This window comes from Poecile atricapillus, chromosome 1 (assembly GCF_030490865.1).
Source record: "Poecile atricapillus isolate bPoeAtr1 chromosome 1, bPoeAtr1.hap1, whole genome shotgun sequence".
Taxonomy (NCBI): Eukaryota; Metazoa; Chordata; class Aves; order Passeriformes; family Paridae; genus Poecile; species Poecile atricapillus.
The window spans coordinates 16,812,726-16,830,314 of NC_081249.1; the positions used below are offsets into that span (position 1 = coordinate 16,812,726).

The window sequence follows — 17,589 nt, forward strand, 5'->3', positions numbered from 1 at the left end:
GAAGGGCGGGCCCGGGCGGAGCGGGCACGCGGCGGCACCTGTGGGGGGCTGTCCCCAGCCGGGGGGGTGTCCCCAGCGAGGGGGGTGTCCCCAGCCGGGGGGGTGTCCCCAGCGAGGGGAGTGTCCCCAGCCGGGGGGGTGTCCCCAGCGGGGGTGGCCCCGGTCCCCACTGCCGGCGCTGCGCTCGGAGGCGCGTTACCTGCAGGGGCTGTGCCCCCCGGGCAGGCGCCGCCCCCGCCCCGCCGGCGGAGCCTCGGGCTCGGCTCTCCCGCGGCGGGATCTCCTCGTCTGCGCTGCCGGGCTCTGGTCGGAGCGGCCGCCTTTCACAGCTCCGTAAGTCAGAGGCCTCTCCCTGCAGCGCCCCGAGCGCTCCCGCCGTGCGGCGCGTTTGGGGTGCAGCACCCACAAATCTGTGCTGGAGGTGGCAGCTCCTGTAGATAAGGCTGAACAGAGTATTCCGTGTGCCACTTCCCAGCAAAATGATTTCTTCCAGTATTCGCTTTCAGCTCTCCTTCCCCTAACTCTTATTTCCTTCATCTTTTAAGAGTGAATTTCCAGACCACCTGCAGCTCTCTACCTATTTCAAATAAATGTGTTTCCTGAAGCTGCTGGGATATCGCTGTTTTTGCTGAAGTCACAGCAAACTTTTACTTTTGGTTTCTGTAAGCAAGATTTAGGAGTTCTAAAGTGGCGTGTACTCAAGATGTATACCGTTGTTGAAATTACCCCCCCTGTTTTCCTGAAAAGAGCTTTGGAAATGGCTTAGATGTTTATGATGTTAATGTTGACAACTAAGTTGGCTGAGCTCTGAAGGAATAGTCTAAACAGAGATAGGGTCCAAGTCTTAAAATCTTTTCTATTAAAAAAATCATATAAAATTAAAATTAAATAACAGGGAAAAGTTTATCCTTGATGTTCCTTTTTCTCCTGACTTAAATACATTTAATGGTTATGGTTGTCCTTTTGATCATATTGATAAGCAAATAGTTTATTAATTCCTAATAACAGAAATGTAAGAGTGTTCCTAACAAACACTGTTACATTTCAGAACTCAGTCTCCTGAAGATCCAGGCCTTATTTATATTACTTCAGTATAATAAAAAGAATTAAAATGTTCATTGACTATCTACTGCTTCATACCAACAGCTGAAGAACCACACTGCTTTGATTTATACTGAGGGCCATTAGATGATGTGCTGTTGCATGTTGTTTTGGGTGAATTGGGTATTGAAGTAAGGAAAGATTTTCTTAGCCCTAGAGTTCTTGCTCTATGATGAGCCATGCTGTCACTGTTCAGAAATTGTTCTGTGATTAGCCTCCACAGCCACCTGAATGGAATGAGAATTCGTTTGCAGATGAAGTACGTGTCATCTTGTCTCGGGTGGAAAAATGCAGCTTGTAGCTGATGAACGCTGGTACCTTTGTTTGCTAAAACGTATAAATGGTAAAAAGTTTTTGTAGTTATTTTGTGGATTTGCCACCCAGCACTCCTTTCTGTATAGAACTGTAAATTAATACTTTGGCTCTGTGTGTTGATCAGCTTCATCAGAATCTGTTTAGGTGAATCTGTTTATCTTGCATACTGGTTTTTAACCTGGGAGAGGTGAATCTTGCTCCCAGATTCCAAAATGGTAATTTTTATTGTGTGTTGCTGAAGGTCATTTAAATATAGATTCTTTGCAGATTGAGTCTCTGATCTTCCCAGACATGAATTTAACATTCACCAGATGTACATCTCTCTTGGTTTAGATTTCCAGCTCAAGGTCTGTGCATGTGTGCTGATTTTCCAATGAAGTACATCCTAGTGACTGGTGGTGTCATCTCAGGCATTGGCAAGGGGATCATTGCAAGCAGCATTGGCACCATTCTGAAATCATGTGGTCTACGTGTCACTGCAATCAAAATTGATCCTTACATAAACATAGATGCTGGAACCTTTTCACCGTATGAACATGGTATGAAGATCAGTGCTGTTCCCTTTCCCATAAACATTTGTATTTACAATAATGTGTTCTGGTTTTATTTTTTATTATGTAAGAAACGGTAGTGAGTGTTTACAAGTTGTTTTATCATTACTTTGAAAGTCTGTTGCTTACACTGTGTTCTCAAGGACGCTGTGTGCTCTAAGTTAAGAAACAGAATCAGGTGTTTTTGAAGATATTGTTTTGAGCAGATGCTTCATTTCTCTAAAATACCACTTCACTGGGAAAATCCTAGCCTGGGTCAGTTAGTGCTATCTTCAGTTCAACTTGATTAAAAACCCCTTTTAAATAGTGCTATAAAACTTACTTGAAACTTAAGTCCTTAACAGTTACTTGAGAACGCTGTTCTGGGTATTAGTGCCTTCTAATGTAAGTGCCTTCATGAGAGTTAGCTTAAATTCTCATTTTAGTAAAAAAAATCTGGTCAAAAATATTAGTGAAGCTTAGAGAACCTGCTAATGCTATGATTTTAAAGTAGATGCATAATTTGATTGGTTGGTTCTCTAAGCCAGATTGGTTGTATTGACTGTTGCTGATGAGTTACAAGACATTTTATTCATAATGTTTAATGCTCCTTCTACTGTGTGGCTTGTTACTTGTACATTTATTAAAAACTGGTTTTCCAAGTGCCTTCAGCCAGTAGACATTTCTAATTATTTTTATGTTTTTGGATTTTATTTGCTTACTTTTAATGCACACCAAGATTTTTGGAACTGAAGATGTATGTGTATCTCCTTAACTGAAAAAACACTACTTTGCTTTTTAAGTAAAGGAAGAGCAGAGCACATCAGACCTCTCTTAAAACAAGGTTTTTTTGTGCAGTAAAAAAAATTACTGCACTTTAATGAGCACATGTGCTGCTGCTTAAGCAGTTGGGTGGGTCATACAACTGCTGTGATTGCTTGAGATTGTGAGGATATATTCCTTCCCTGGACCGGGTACAGGGGAGGTGGAACATTATGGCATGGAATTCTTTTTTTTCACTGAAAATTTTCTTACTGCTTGTGAAGAAACACTGGCTTGCTACATAGTATATGGAAGTTACATGAGCCAGAATGGCAAGCCTCCTTCATTAACATTTGGACAGAAATATGATTGATATGATTAATTCAGTGATTTCCAGTAAACATTAGAGGATTTTTAATAATACTTTTTGTATTCTTTTCTTTCAAGGCCTGCTTAAGAGAAATGTTGATTCCATTCGACTTCTTGGCAGAAGTGATGATTTAGAGGATGATTTATGTATAAATATATGATGATTTAATACATCGTCTACATATAGAGGAATTATTAAGCGCCTCACAGAATCAGGAATAATTCCTCCACTCTGTTTTACACATTGGAGTGATTTGTTAGGCAGTTCATTGAAGTGGAGTGCTGTACTTTGGTAGGATATATATATACATTTCTGTAGTCCACTTCTTATTTTTTTGTGCATTAGTCACGTAACTTGTTTTGCCATTGATTTATTGGGTCATGGCAGAGTATTTACAGTTTTTCTGAAGAGCTTTCCAGTCTTACCTCAAGATCTAGAAAATTGAGTTCTGTCAGAAGTTGACTAGATTCAGAATTTAGAGACTCTTTTGAGGCCTAAGAGAAGTGTGAACCTGAAGGGTATTTTAAGTGGATTTTTTAGGGTCAGAAGTAACCCTTGCTGTGGACATGGTGAACCAAATATACTGGATGAAACAACTGACTCAGGAACAATGATCATGTTTGAAGAAGCATTTTTGTTCATTATAACTTTACTCCTGATCCAAACCTCTATCATTAAAATAGATCCAAGCAACAAGAATTTATAGTGAAACGCTTTTAGCATGTATAATAATTCATGCTTATAAAAGCATAGTTTTTCTCTCCTGCAATAAATGAATATTTAATTTGTTGCTGATTTATGATTCCTAGAGATTGTTTTCTTCCAATGAAGGATTATTCTGCTGTTGAAATGCTGGTTAAATATTTATGTTGCTTGAATATTTTGGCAATATAACTTACATTTGATTTGCAAAATTGTATGTGTCTGAGGGATGGACATTAGATGTAAAACTAATGACTTGAGTATTAAGTCATACAGAATGATAATGCAGATTGAGTTCCAGTATGGATTTTATTGATGTGTTGTTATCATATATAATTTAAATTCTTTTTTATTCTATTTTAAGACATCTATGGTATTCCTGCTGTGTGATTAATAATTCTGATTATTTTATTGTTTTTCTGTCTGTTTTTGCTTTCTTTTTTCAGGTGAAGTTTTTGTATTGAATGATGGCGGTGAAGTTGACTTAGATTTAGGAAATTATGAGAGATTTTTGGACATCAATCTCTATAAAGATAACAATATCACCACTGGAAAGATATATCAGCATGTTATTAATAAAGAAAGACATGGTGATTATCTGGGAAAAACTGTTCAAGGTAATATTTTTAATTTTGTGGGATACTAGTCCATTCAGTCTTCACAAAAGAAGGGATCAGCTCTAATAGTCTGCTTCTTGCTCCACCACCTTACTCCTTTCTCCCTTCCAAAAGATATGGGCATATTCCTGTCTTCTGGGCTCAAGGAAAGGAGAACTAGAGAAAGAACCTAGTACTTTCTTGGCCTTTTGTTCACTTTACCCCTTTTGCATGCAAAAATTAGTAATATGGGCCTAAAGTAAGCTGTGCTTGCCTTCTTTGGTTTTGTTTTATAGTTGTTCCACACATTACTGATGCAGTTCAGGAATGGGTAATGAATCAGGCAAAAGTTCCAGTGGATGATGACAAAAAGGAGCCACAAATCTGTGTAATTGAGGTATGTATGGAACCTTTTAGGTTGTATATCTACAGTGAGCACAATGAGCTCGTTTGCTTTCTCTTTCCTGCTTCCTGTAAAAAGGTCAGACTGAAGTTTTATGGAGAGCAGAAATTCAAAGACACATTCTATATTCTTTGCTTTGTTCTGAAAGGGATAGGCATGGTCTTATCTCTATAGCTGTTGTTTACTTGAGTAAATCCACTCTAGAATACGTCAGAAATTGAGCTTCTTGAGAAGTTATTAACTTAGAGAATTAAAGCAGTTACTGTAATGTGAACTGTCTATTCCAAGATCCATATGTTTGACTGAAACTTTATACTGTTAGTAGTATTGAGAAAACTTGTGTAATACTTGAAATCTTCTATGGTGAGTAGGGGAGCCTTTAACATGGTTGCTTTCCATAGAACTTCAAATGTTCATCTTGTTGCTTGTGGTCATGCTTAAAGGAATATATTTAAACAATGTGTAAGTTAGTTTCCCACTTTCTGATGCTATCTTTAAGATCTTTGGAAGCAACTTTGTTAATTACTTCACCTGCTAATGTTCTGCACAATGGAAACAGTGAGTTTTACCCATGCTTAGTAGGGCATTGAGACAACTGGATGAAAGCCAGTAAGTGTTAGTAGTATTATTACAGCAGAAAATAATGAAAAAATATTATATTTGAGAATATGAAAGAGGATGTCACAGATTTAATGCCAGAAGTGACCACTGCAATCAATAGTACTATAAGCTATGTGACCCAACAGCAGAACTACTCAGTGTTTCTTATGCAGAACAATTTGCCTTGATTGAAATACACTTACCAGTATATCTGTACATCTTTTTATGATATTTACAGTGGGAGTCAAATATTTAATTTAAAACAAATATGAAAAAGTAAATGCAAAAGTTGCACAAAAACATTAATAAGTGATGATCATATCACTCCATAAACTACAGGTTTTGTTTGGTTTTGTTTGTTTCTTTTTTTGTTGCACACTTACACCTGAAGCCTGATAAAATTATTTCTCTTCAGTACTGTAAAAATAGTGGTAACATTTTTTTCATTGTAAAATTCTGAAGGAGTTAAACTAAATGAGTGTGATGTACAAATGTAGTTGTCAGTTTTTCTGGTACTGGAATACCAAAAATATGTAATTCTGGCCAAAACCACGTGGTGGCATGAGAAGATCATTCTGAAATACAAGTATTTCATCAGAATTGTGTGCAAAGCTGCTTTATTCAGTGCTTAGTCTGCTATAGCTCACTGTGTCTTTGAAAGGCGTCTGATTTCTGCCTTTATAAATAAATTTCAGCATAAACTTAGTCTTGCCTTTTGGTTTGTTAATAAACAATTATTGATGTTGGAAAGCTATGATAATACTGAGAAATGTCTGTCTCTAGTTAATCACAAATTAAATTTTTCCTATGTAAAAATCTTCACATCAGCTTAACTATTGATTACTGGTTCACCTCTTTGAAGGCAGTGTGAAGCATGTATTATTCAGCAGCACTACACATCTTCCCGTGGGAAGCTTATGTATTTGGTGGAAAGTGAACATAACGAAACTGGAAAATTGTTTAATGTTTTCCACAAGACGCAAACTGTGCAGAGTAGATGAAAGCACTTTGTAGAGTATCTTTGCAAATTTCAATTGTCAGGGGTTTTTTTTGAGATAAAAGTTTCAGAAAACATCTTGAAATACATAAGACTTGTTTTTCTTTTGTTTTTGCTTTCTGCGACTCTGACATATCCATTTTCTTTTCAGCTTGGTGGAACAATTGGAGATATTGAAGGAATGCCATTTGTTGAAGCATTTAGACAGTTTCAGTTCAAAGCAAAAAGAGAGAACTTCTGTAATATCCATGTTAGCCTAGTACCACAGGTAAGTTATTAGAATTAATAAAATAAATTTTACTCTATATTGGCTCTATAGTTGTTTACTTGTCTCATTAACCCTTTCATGCTGGAGTCAAGTCAAGACCACTATAACTCCTTGTACAGGACTAGAAGTATTTTTTATTTGGACTCTAAATTTTGCTTCACTACTCACTGGGGATATTTTGGTTAGCAAAGGTTTGTAATGATGATAGATTTTGCCTTCTACAGACAAAAAGATAATTGCCAACTACAGCTGAGGATTAGAGGATTGAACAGCAATTGAGAGGATTAATTCTGTGTATTTGTGAACAGAATTATTTACTACATGTGAATATTCCAAGAACAGTCACTGAAGGTTTTGTGCTGTGTTGGACATTCTCCATTTTTTAGCCATATCCAGCTTTTGGAATATTCTTCTTCTTCTGCCTCAGAAAATTATATGGAATTTTTTTATCTGAAAAAAACCCAACAAAGAAACTTAACCTGAATTGGAACCCTTTGGTTTCTTCACAGTATTTAATATACAAGTAATAACAGTGGTGCCATTTCTGTTTCTGGCATATTATGGCTCTTTTTTGGATATATTTCCTGCAAATATTATTACTTGCAATGAATTTTCTTTTTTAATCTGTAAGTGCTTTGTTAGTAGATGTGAGTTGGTATTTGAGCTTTCAAAATGTGCCTTTCCAGCCTAATGCTACTGGTGAACAGAAGACAAAACCAACACAGAACAGTGTTCGAGCACTGAGGGGTCTAGGTTTGTCTCCAGATTTGGTGAGTCAATAAATACAGATTTTTATTTATAGGTCATCTAGAAATGTCCTTACATAACCTGTGTTCAAAGAATGAGCTGTAGTCTCTCAGGAGAGATGTGAATATTAGAAGAAATGCTAAATATGTGCTGCGTAGCTCCATTAAAGCCACAGGAAATCAAATTACTCAAAATCACCCTAAGCTAACTTAATTCAACTAACTTCTTGCAATATCTTGGGACTGTAGCTATGTTCTTCTAAAGGCATGCTTTTGCAAAAATAATACTTCACTGCTAAAAATAATTGAAATCTCAATTCACTTTGTAGGAAGACCTAGAATGTTTCTATGCTGTAACATTCAGAATTTTTTAATGCATTATTAAGAGGAAGCAATGTGTATTTCCTCAAAAAAGAAAAATTATTTTTAAGAAGATAGTCACACAGATAAATTTTGGTGTGCTTCTTTCTGTTCTTTTTTGAGCTCTTTCATTTTACATTTATGAATGTTTTTAACTAAAAACCAATGGATTTGGAAATAGGATATGTGAAAGATGTGTTTGGTGTCAAATGCTTGTGAGATGGAATCATAACCAGCTTGTGGAAGGAAAGATTTTTATTAATGTAATGCTGTACTGTCCTCCAAGTTTCATGGCCTAATGTCCAAAATCCCTCTTGAAGTGCTAACTGCATAGGGGAAGTTGCCTGTGCCTTTTGGAGGCCTTTAAGACAATTGCCAGAGCCTGACTTCTCCCTCCACTCCAACAAATAATTTTCTTTAAAAAGCCTGTTCAGTGAGTTTGTGTAATAAAAGGACAACAGACAAACATAGTCACTGTCTTGCATCTTGGGTTCTTGCCTGGGGCAGTTCTGGGACTGCCAGGAGCACAATATAATTTTTGTTTTTTGGCTGCTGCTGTTGATGCCTGAAGCAGGGACAGATTTCACTCGGGGTGCAGCCTCTTACTGCTCTTAAAAAGTTCCTTGAGTGCTGTTTCAGGCCAGTATTTAAATGGTTGCTGTCTTGGCCAGGCAGCACATGGGGCAGCTCCTTCAGGAGCAGCCAGGAAAGCTTCCTCCATGAGGTGTACTGCCAGGCTGCCTTAGCTGCCCTCATCCTGTTCTGAATCCCTGCTGCCTCCCTGCCTGCTCCCAGGCATCTCTGGGGTGGCTGCTCAGCTCTGTGTGCCTGAGCCTCTTTGCTCTCCCCTCTGTTCAGGGTGTTCTCAGTGCCAGATGAGCAGGCTGTGGATGCAGAGATCCTGTACTCTGATGCAGCACTTTGAGTGTGCACTTGTCAGGGCTGCTCCGTTGGATTCAATTGCTCCTCATCTCCTGTGTGTTATGTTCCTTTGTGGTGCATGTCTGCCATTTTTATTGTGGTTTTGTTATTTTCATGCTGATTCTGATGGTTTTGACTTCTGTGTCTGCCTAAACTTTAAATTTGTCTTTAATTAAAGACAGATGATAGATTTCAAAGTGGGTTTACTCACATGCCCATAATATCAAGATTTATGAATTATACCTTCAGCTTCAAATTGTACTACGTTTCACATATGAATTATGCTCAAGTGAATAGAATGTACAAATTGTTTCCTAGTTACATTTTGATTTAAAAGTTTTGATTTAACTAATTTTCCCTTGCCTTTTTTTTTCTGTTTCTAGAATTATTTCTAAGGGTAGGTCAAGTTAATTAGACTCCATCGGTATCAGTGCAGCTAAGCTACATTAGCAAGGTGATCAGAGGGCAGCTACAAGTTTCTGAGCAAAAGGGGCTTGATAAATTATGTAGTTGCATTTGCTAGAAAGATGGGGAAAATAATGAACCTCGCAACAGGATCATCCTACTTTTTGTTATACTTTCAGGTTTCAAAATAACTTAAGGGAGTACACGGTAATCAGGAGGCACTTTACTAGAGCAGTTCTGCATTTTGATCTAGTTGCCTGGAGTTACATTAAAAAAAAAAACCCTTCCAACAAACATGAAAACATATAACTATTTTTTTTCATTGGTTAAAAATTGTCAATATTTTATAAAATTACTGGGGGTTAAATGTATCAGCAAAATACTAGGACCCGTAAAAACTCCATATAATTAAGAATTAGTTTTCTCTTCTTTGGCTTCCTTTTTGTCATGATGTGTAAATTAAAAAGATACTAAAGTACTGAAATACTCATGCATGTAAGCTAAGAATTATTGCTCTCAATTTAAATCTGATCTTCCTGATCAGATTACAATATTCCTTTTGATTCATCATATTCATACTTACAGAGCTGCTAGACTCGAGGCAAAGATTGTTCCAATAGTAGCTATAAGAAAGAAGAATTTGAGGAAGCAATATTACAGAGAATGCCAATGAAAGATGAATGAAAATTGGTCAGTATGGGCAGGTGACTGATTTTCTTCTGCCTTGCTTGTGATACTTGTGTGTTATGATATATTGCAGAACTCCAGAAGATGAGAAAGAGTAAAAAAAGGCACATTTGTTTGTGCTCTGCTTCCAAAGGAGATTAATTTCTCTCTGAAGTATTGAGGATCTTCTATTGGTTTGCCTAGTAAATATTTGAAGTTTTTCATTTTGTTATGACAGATTGTCTGCAGAAGTGCAAAACCTATAGAGATGGCTGTGAAGGAGAAGATTTCCATGTTTTGTCATGTGGAGCCTGAGCAGGTGTGTACTTCAATATTATGTGTGGGAAAGTGTACAGATATTTCTGTGCATTTCTGTTTTCAACTTCTGACTGCTTCATTCATATGTAATTGTTTTTATAATTTTTATCTTGCTCTTTTGGATGCTATAGCATTTTCAAAATATCAGGAGTATATATGTTAAGTTTTTTAAATTAATAATTTAAATGCATGTTGCATAATAGCTAATAAAAATAGATTTTGAGTCCATGGTTAGTTGTTATACATAGCATGAAACTGTACATTTTCACAACTATGGCTGGTTTACTTCATTATTTATTATTATGTATTTATTACCCATAAATCGTCTCAGGTGATTGTAATAATGGATGACCAAAGTGTGGTTAAAGCTAGGTGATTTGCTTATGTCCACACATGGTCACAGCCACATAAGCACTCTTACTGTGATAATATATAATAAGCTATTTATGCCCTTAAGCATCCATCTACTGCATAGTTATATATTCTTCTATAATTCACATCTGGTTTTTTCCTTAATAGTTTACAATTAATTGCTATTCAAATATTAATTTTGATTGATTGACTGCTCTTTAATATTTTTGCAAGCAAGAGCATTTTACTCATCAATGTAATGGGTAATGCTGAAGGTAGAACAGATCCAAGTGGTTATGTGGCATTTCAGATTGAATGGGCGCATAGAGAGGCATGGGGCAGCACACACATGTCCGAAGTTTGTGATGAACAGAAGCAGCTCAAGGGTAGCAAAGAGAGTATCCTTTACTGTTATGTCTTCAGGGAAGAGAACACTTGTGCTCAGGATTCTGAGTTCTGTGATCTCAGGTAAACCACACACAATCAGCTTAATTGCTGGCAGATTGGGTGCAGTTTATAAGAAATGTGTTCTTAACAGAAAGGTCCTTAAATGGACTGTTACATATCCTAGTTCACTAGCAAAATACTTTTAGGAGACTTTGTCACAACCAATTTTGGTCTGTTTTGTTAGGTTTAATTTTGTTTTCTTGCTTTCATGGTTAATACTCTTCAGGTTTGTGAGAGGGGAGGAAGGAAGTGCTAGCAAGCACAAGTGCTTGTGGGGCCAGATGTTTGCATTAAAACTGATGCATTGATAAGCTTGACAAGTCTGTATGATGGTGTGAAGTAAAACATATTTTTGCTTTTTGAATAACTTCTGTCTTGTAGATTTAATGGAACCTTAAATATTAAATAGCTGTGCTCTCCTGCTCATTCAAAAGGAAGGTATTTAAAAACCAGAATGTGTGTAGAATAAAAAATGCATGTAGTATCCAAAAGTAGAACGAATGTTTTCTGTGAAAAATTTATGTAAGTTTTTTATGTTCTGCCTTTTTTTGTTAGGTGATATTTATTCATGACGTTTCTTCAACTTATCGAGTACCGATCCTATTGGAGGAGCAAGGCATCATTAAGTATTTTAAACAGAGGCTAAATTTACCTATTGATGACCAGCCAAGTGATCTTCTAATGAAGTGGAAGAAAATGGCTTGCAGGTATTCTATGTCCCTGCTGCTTTCTCTGGAAGTGCTGTAATTCAGGTTAGGTTTTAGCTACTATGAAGTCACCAAACTGGACTGGCTGGGTGTAGTGCTTGTCAACACCTGTGAATGGTCTGGGTTTAAAACCATTGGCAGTTTGGAAATTTTGGAAGATATTTTGTGGAGTTAAGAAAAAGCAAACACTGTTTTAAAATTATTTTATTTTGTGAAATCTGGTGTAGTAACTGAAGAACTTGTTTTTATCAGATATGAAAGGTTGCTGAAGGTGTGTTCCATAGCTCTCGTCGGCAAGTACACAAAGCTAAGTGACTGCTATGCATCTGTTTTCAAAGCTCTGGAACACTCTGCACTGGCAATTAATTACAAACTGGATTTAATGGTGAGGATATTTCTGGCTTTTGCTTTCAGGAATACTTTGATTCTACTACTGTATCATTCTGTGGTAACCTACTAGTTCCCATCATGTGAGGCAGTTTTAAGTCAATGTGAAAATTAGAAAATGAATAATGCAGATAAATACTGACTGGCCAAGCATCCAATTTTTCAAAAGAAATGTTTACAGATTTAAATATTTTACTTGAAACTAAACTTACCTGAAAGGAACACTGAAGTTGCCCAGACTGGATCTGGCGAAAAAGCAGACTTTATCTTCAAATTTATATTTACTATGGTAGTTTCAATTTCACTTGTTTTCATGACACATAGTTTTATGGTGAACTTCGCAGTCCTGGGTTAACAGTTGGATTCAAGGATCTTCCAACCTAATTATTCTATTACTAGAAAAGAGCAAATGTACCAGTCTTAAAAAAAAGAAAAAAAAAAAGAAGAGGTGAAAATTAGGATTTGAGGAAATGGCAGGTGGTTAGACTTCTTTTGTTCCCTGAGAAGATTATTAGCTAATACTCTAAAAAGTTGCTTCTGTGTGCATGAGGAAACAAGAAAGTGGGAACAGCCAGAATTGATCCCTGGAGATTTTTAGATCCTTAAGCAGCCTGCTCTAATTTGACTTGCTTTGAGCAGGGAGTGAGGCTTGAGACTTCTCCTATGTGACAGTGTCACTGTTGTGTTTTGTACTGACAGCTGCAGAGTGGGAATTTTTTTTGATATGAAAAATAGCTTTGCTTTTAGCAAAAAAGGTGCAAGGTGCCCTGTCTGCAAATGCACAGCAAGCTTCATGTGCAGCTGGTCTTAATTTTGGTGAGGCTTCTGCATTAACAAGCATGAAAGCTGATGGCTGCTGAGCTCCAGTGCAGTGTTGAAATGTTAGCAGACACAGCTCCCACTGTACTTAACTGTCCAAACCTCCTTTTAGTGTTTATGCCCAGAGGCTTTCAGTACAATCCTATACTCTGAAGAAACTGCTTAACCTGACTGATGAAATGTTGGCGCTTCTTAAATTGATAAATGTTCGTTCTCAATATGTTTGGCAAGGAGAATACAATTAACTCCAACTGTCATTAATTTCTCTTTCCAACCTCGCAGTATCATAGTGTCTTTTTAGTTGATTGTGTAATATTCTTCTAGTATAGAATAGCAACATTCAAAAGTAGTTATTTTTCTGTTGTATTTTTGATGCCTTCTGGAATGTGGAAAAAGTAGAAAATATTTGCTAGAAAGCAGTCTTGTCTGGGAAACTTTCAGCAATCTCCTTGTCAGTTGCCTTTCTCTGCACACAGGTGAGTTCTACCATTTCAGATGATCTCATTTTTATGGAGAATGGACTCTACATCAGAACATTATTAATTATGTTAATATGAGAAAAAGACTGACAAAACCCAGAATCAAACTCTGATCTCATGTGTCCCCAGTGCAGTACATTTTCCCCTCACTTCACTCTAGTGGTGCATCAGGATCTGTGCTTTTTAATGACACTGGAGATTCTAATGCAGTATTTCTAGTAGGGCATAGATAATGAGTTTTTCTCCCTTTCTACCCAAGAATCCCCAGGAACACCTTTCTCAAAGACAATGCAGATTTTTCCAGTCTTACAATAAGATTGGACAAGCTGTGGCACGCAAAAGCCTGGAAAGTAAACATCCTGGCCACATCCTAATGGGAAGGCAGGATAAGGTCTGCACCAGTCCTTGTCTAGCCCTGGTTGCTATAGGAAAGTAACCTGGTTCAGAGTTACAAAGCATTCTAGTTAGTCTGCTTACCTGGAGGCTGCAGGCAGACACAGCTCCTGAGCTATGTGCAAGGAAAAGGGCACATTTGCAATTAGAGCAAACACCCCATCTTAAAAGCAAGTACTGGGTCTTCGGTGAAGTTGTTACATGTTTATTGGCAAATTCACTTGAAACTCCTAATAATTTCTCTTAACACTTGATTATATACTGTTTGCTGCTCTTTCTGTGGAAGAAGAGACTATTTCATTGCATATTTTTCTTTATTAGTACATAGATTCAACAGAACTTGAGCGTTCTACAGAAGCAGAGAACTCAGTGAAATATCACCAGGCATGGCACAAACTGTGCAAAGCAGAGTAAGTGACATTGGGCATTCTGCATCCCAAATGCATACCATGATACTTATTTCATGTGATGAAAAATGTTTCAATAAATCAAATAATTTCTCAATGCATCCAGAATTCTGTTACTGAAGTGAAAGGATAAATTGCATGGGTGGTGAAAAGCTTCAGCAAATTGTAATATCAACATATATCCTCAAGATCTGCTGAATCTCTTTAGACAAATTGCAGGTTTTTGGCTGTTGGTTTAGGGTTTTGATTTTTTTTCTTGTTGTTTTACTTTTCTGATATCTGGACTTTTTATATAGTGCAGATCAGTTGTCAAAGATTTTTTGTTGTCAATATGCAGCATAGTGAAGGATGCTCTTAAATGCACACTGCAAATGTCTCTGTTAAGAGTCATTGCTAGGATTTAAATTTGTATTTTTAAAGGGATGTTGTTTCTTGTCTAGATGCATTTAGTTTTTTTGGTGTTAGAAGATCTAGATTTTGGGTGTTAGGATTTTAAGTAGTGAATATGTAGCTAGTTTATTTGAGCTATATTTATTTAAGCAGTGGGATTTTCACTGTGATGAAATTTCATGGAAGTGTGATATTGGTCAGATGAGGATTGGGGTGGGTAGATGAAACATCTCCAATTTTGGAGTTAATTTCTTTGTATTCTGAATGGTCATAGAAAACATACCTGTAATGAATTGTCCTTGCTTTTTTTCTATAGATATAAGTTTTTTATATATATATATAAAAGTTATATATATATACACACACACATATATATATATATATATATGTTATATATATAAGAGTTACAACCTCAAGTGTCTTCAAGTTGTGTGGATTCCTCTGCTGGCTTGATTCTGTATGTTAATTCTTTTATATATGGCTGTCATTACAGTGGCATTCTGGTCCCAGGAGGTTTTGGAATTAGGGGAACAGAAGGCAAGCTCCAAGCTATCTCCTGGGCAAGAACAAAGAAAAAACCTTTCCTTGGTAAGATCATTAGAGTGAGAAATTACTGTGTTTAGAAATGTATAGCAAGCTAATTGATTTGATTAGAAAAATACAAAACCCAAACTCCCACATTAGGGAAGGATGCTGTCTTAGGGAAGTATATGTGATGTTGTGACTATCTGCCATGTAAAGAATCCCCAGGAGCATAGTCCTGTACCACATCTGCTGTATGAGGAAGGAAAAAAGGACAATCCCTTCTGAAAAGGTTTAATTTGCATGTACAAAAATGGAGAGTCTTTGCTTCTCATTGTAATTATATCAGTATAATTCTCTTTATTAAACAAAGTGCAGAAAACATAGGTGTCTTTGGACCACTTTTGCTCTATTAAATGTTTTGTTTTTATTTACTGGTATATGTTATTACGATAAAGTCCGAAGACGTCGTAAGTGCTGTTTGTGTGCCTCTGAGGCTTTACTTCCTACTCCACATTTCTTACTTTTTTTAAAGTGTCTGAGTAGTTGCCAAAGGAAAGTTTGCATCTGGATATATCCAAGCTTTCAGCTTCTGTTTGTCTTTGCAGTAATTTTTGGTAAAATAGATGAGAGGAATAAAATGTCTTTGAAAGGGTTTAAAGCACATAATTACGTCACATGTATTTATTGTGTGCCAAATTTGAAGTGTGAGTTTTACATTGAGCTGCTGCTTTTGGTTTAGCTTTTTGTAAGTCTGTATATATGCAACGAATACCAAGATTTCGAAGTAGTTAGGTTTAAGACAGAACAGTAAGTCCTACTCTTTGTCCTGGAAATTCTGGAGTTTCTGTTTTCTCATTTAGGAGTTTGCCTGGGAATGCAGTTAGCAGTTGTGGAATTCGCAAGAAACTGTTTGAATTGGGAAGGTGAGCTCAGGATGCTGGTATGAATATATAATTTGTTTATAGGAATTTTTATTCTCTGTATAAAACGTATGTCTATTATTAGAACTGTTTACAGATCTTATGATTGTTAGATACTTAACTCTTTCAGCAAGATCATTTTCAGCTAGGTACCCTTTGTTACCTCTCTGTGTAAGGGAGTAATAACTCTTTGTTATGCAGATTGTTTGAAACCTGCTTTTTGATCTAAGAGTGTAGAAGAAAGTGTGCTTAGAGTTCACCTCTAGTCTTTCTGAAGTGTGCTGGTGGTGAGAAGTAAAGACTGAGAAGTGGTTTTCTCACTTGCCGTCATTAGCCAGAGTGGCCAGACAAGAGCCATTGCAGTAGTAGTATGAAGACATTTAACTTAACAATGAATTTCTAATGCTAAGAGCTGAAAGGAAAGTGTTTTGGGAAGCAGGAAAGGGAACTTATGTGTCTGAGGTCATATACTTCCTGTGATTGCTTCAAAAGTGGTGCAGGATGCATTTTAGCATGTGAGATTGTAACATAAATGTAGACAAGCCCTGAAATGCCACTGAGCTGTTATGAGTTTGTAGTGCATGTAGAGCAAATGTACTGTGTTTACTTTGAACTTCTGTTCCAGATGCAAATTCTACAGAATTTGACCCAGACACAAAAAACCCAGTTGTAAGTACTGTTTTTTCCTTGCATGTGTTTGTGAACATTCATCTTTGTTAGAAAGGGAGCTCCTCCTGTGTTAGTTTTTACGTGGTAGGACATGAGGTGGTATCTGCTCTCCTTACTCAGTATTGTTTAGAAAGGTATTTTCTTTTGACAGTCCCTTGCCATTGGCTCTTTGCTTCTGTGAATTGCCTTACCTTTATTTTTGTATTTTTTCTAATAGTTTCCTTGTGTGTAAACTCATGCTAGGAGTTGGCTTTACTAGAGAATAAAATATAAAAGGGAACTGAAAGGTGTAGCACAAGCTATTACCAAAATAAAAATTTATATGACAAAATAATGATTAAATGAAAATGGGTTGAAAAATTCTTATATTTCTTATTTATACAAATATATCTATATCTATATATATATATATATAGATATATGTGTATATATTTAGTATAAATAACCACTACACCTGTCCTCTGCATGCATCTTATGGTCGTCCGTTTGACAAAAATGTCAATGCCCCAGATATGGCAGGGCTCTCTGCATCATATGCTGATGATAGGATTTTAGAGTGGATTTCATCACATTATTAATGTAGTAAAACTTAACAGTGATCAGGGAAAGAGGGTTTTTAAGAAAACGAAAAAGAACAGAAATAAATATGAGAAATAAAGTAGTATTTTGGTGTGACATGCAAACATTTGCTCTAGAGGCGAATTAGGTGGGTTGCTCACAGTGGCCTACTGTTTCTTTCAAAAGAATTTTGTTGGATTTGCAAGTAAAATGTACTTTTTTCACATCTACTTAGTCTGAAATGGGTTTTTAGAGCATTTGCTCAGTTTGTCAAAGTTGCTTGTTTGCATGGGAAAGATAATCTAGCCAGAAATTTTGAAGGTAAATTGAAGACCTTCAGAGTTTCAGGGTAAGACTAGCTGCTAGAACTTGGTGGTGTTTGGAGAAGTCCTCAGATGAGTGAAGATAAAGTTTGCTTTTGGCATCAAATTTGTGGTCTTGCTATAGTTAGAGGTCTCTTCTTTCTCCTTGACTATG

At 36.7% G+C, this 17,589-nt stretch overlaps 1 protein-coding gene across 1 annotated transcript in view; it reads left to right on the plus strand.

Moving 5' to 3' along the window:
- Positions 1-42: 42 nt before the first annotated feature.
- CTPS2 (CTP synthase 2) overlaps positions 43-17,589 on the plus strand; it is a 60,389-nt gene continuing 42,842 nt past the window's right edge. The window contains exons 1-13 of the mRNA XM_058859399.1: positions 43-333; positions 1,750-1,955; positions 4,227-4,397; positions 4,673-4,773; positions 6,528-6,644; positions 7,331-7,414; positions 9,981-10,061; positions 11,414-11,565; positions 11,818-11,950; positions 13,965-14,053; positions 14,934-15,028; positions 15,826-15,888; positions 16,511-16,554. Of these exons, the coding sequence (XP_058715382.1) occupies positions 1,772-1,955; positions 4,227-4,397; positions 4,673-4,773; positions 6,528-6,644; positions 7,331-7,414; positions 9,981-10,061; positions 11,414-11,565; positions 11,818-11,950; positions 13,965-14,053; positions 14,934-15,028; positions 15,826-15,888; positions 16,511-16,554 (1,314 nt within the window). The 5' untranslated portion in view covers positions 43-333; positions 1,750-1,771. The remainder of the gene's footprint in view (positions 334-1,749; positions 1,956-4,226; positions 4,398-4,672; positions 4,774-6,527; positions 6,645-7,330; positions 7,415-9,980; positions 10,062-11,413; positions 11,566-11,817; positions 11,951-13,964; positions 14,054-14,933; positions 15,029-15,825; positions 15,889-16,510; positions 16,555-17,589) is intronic.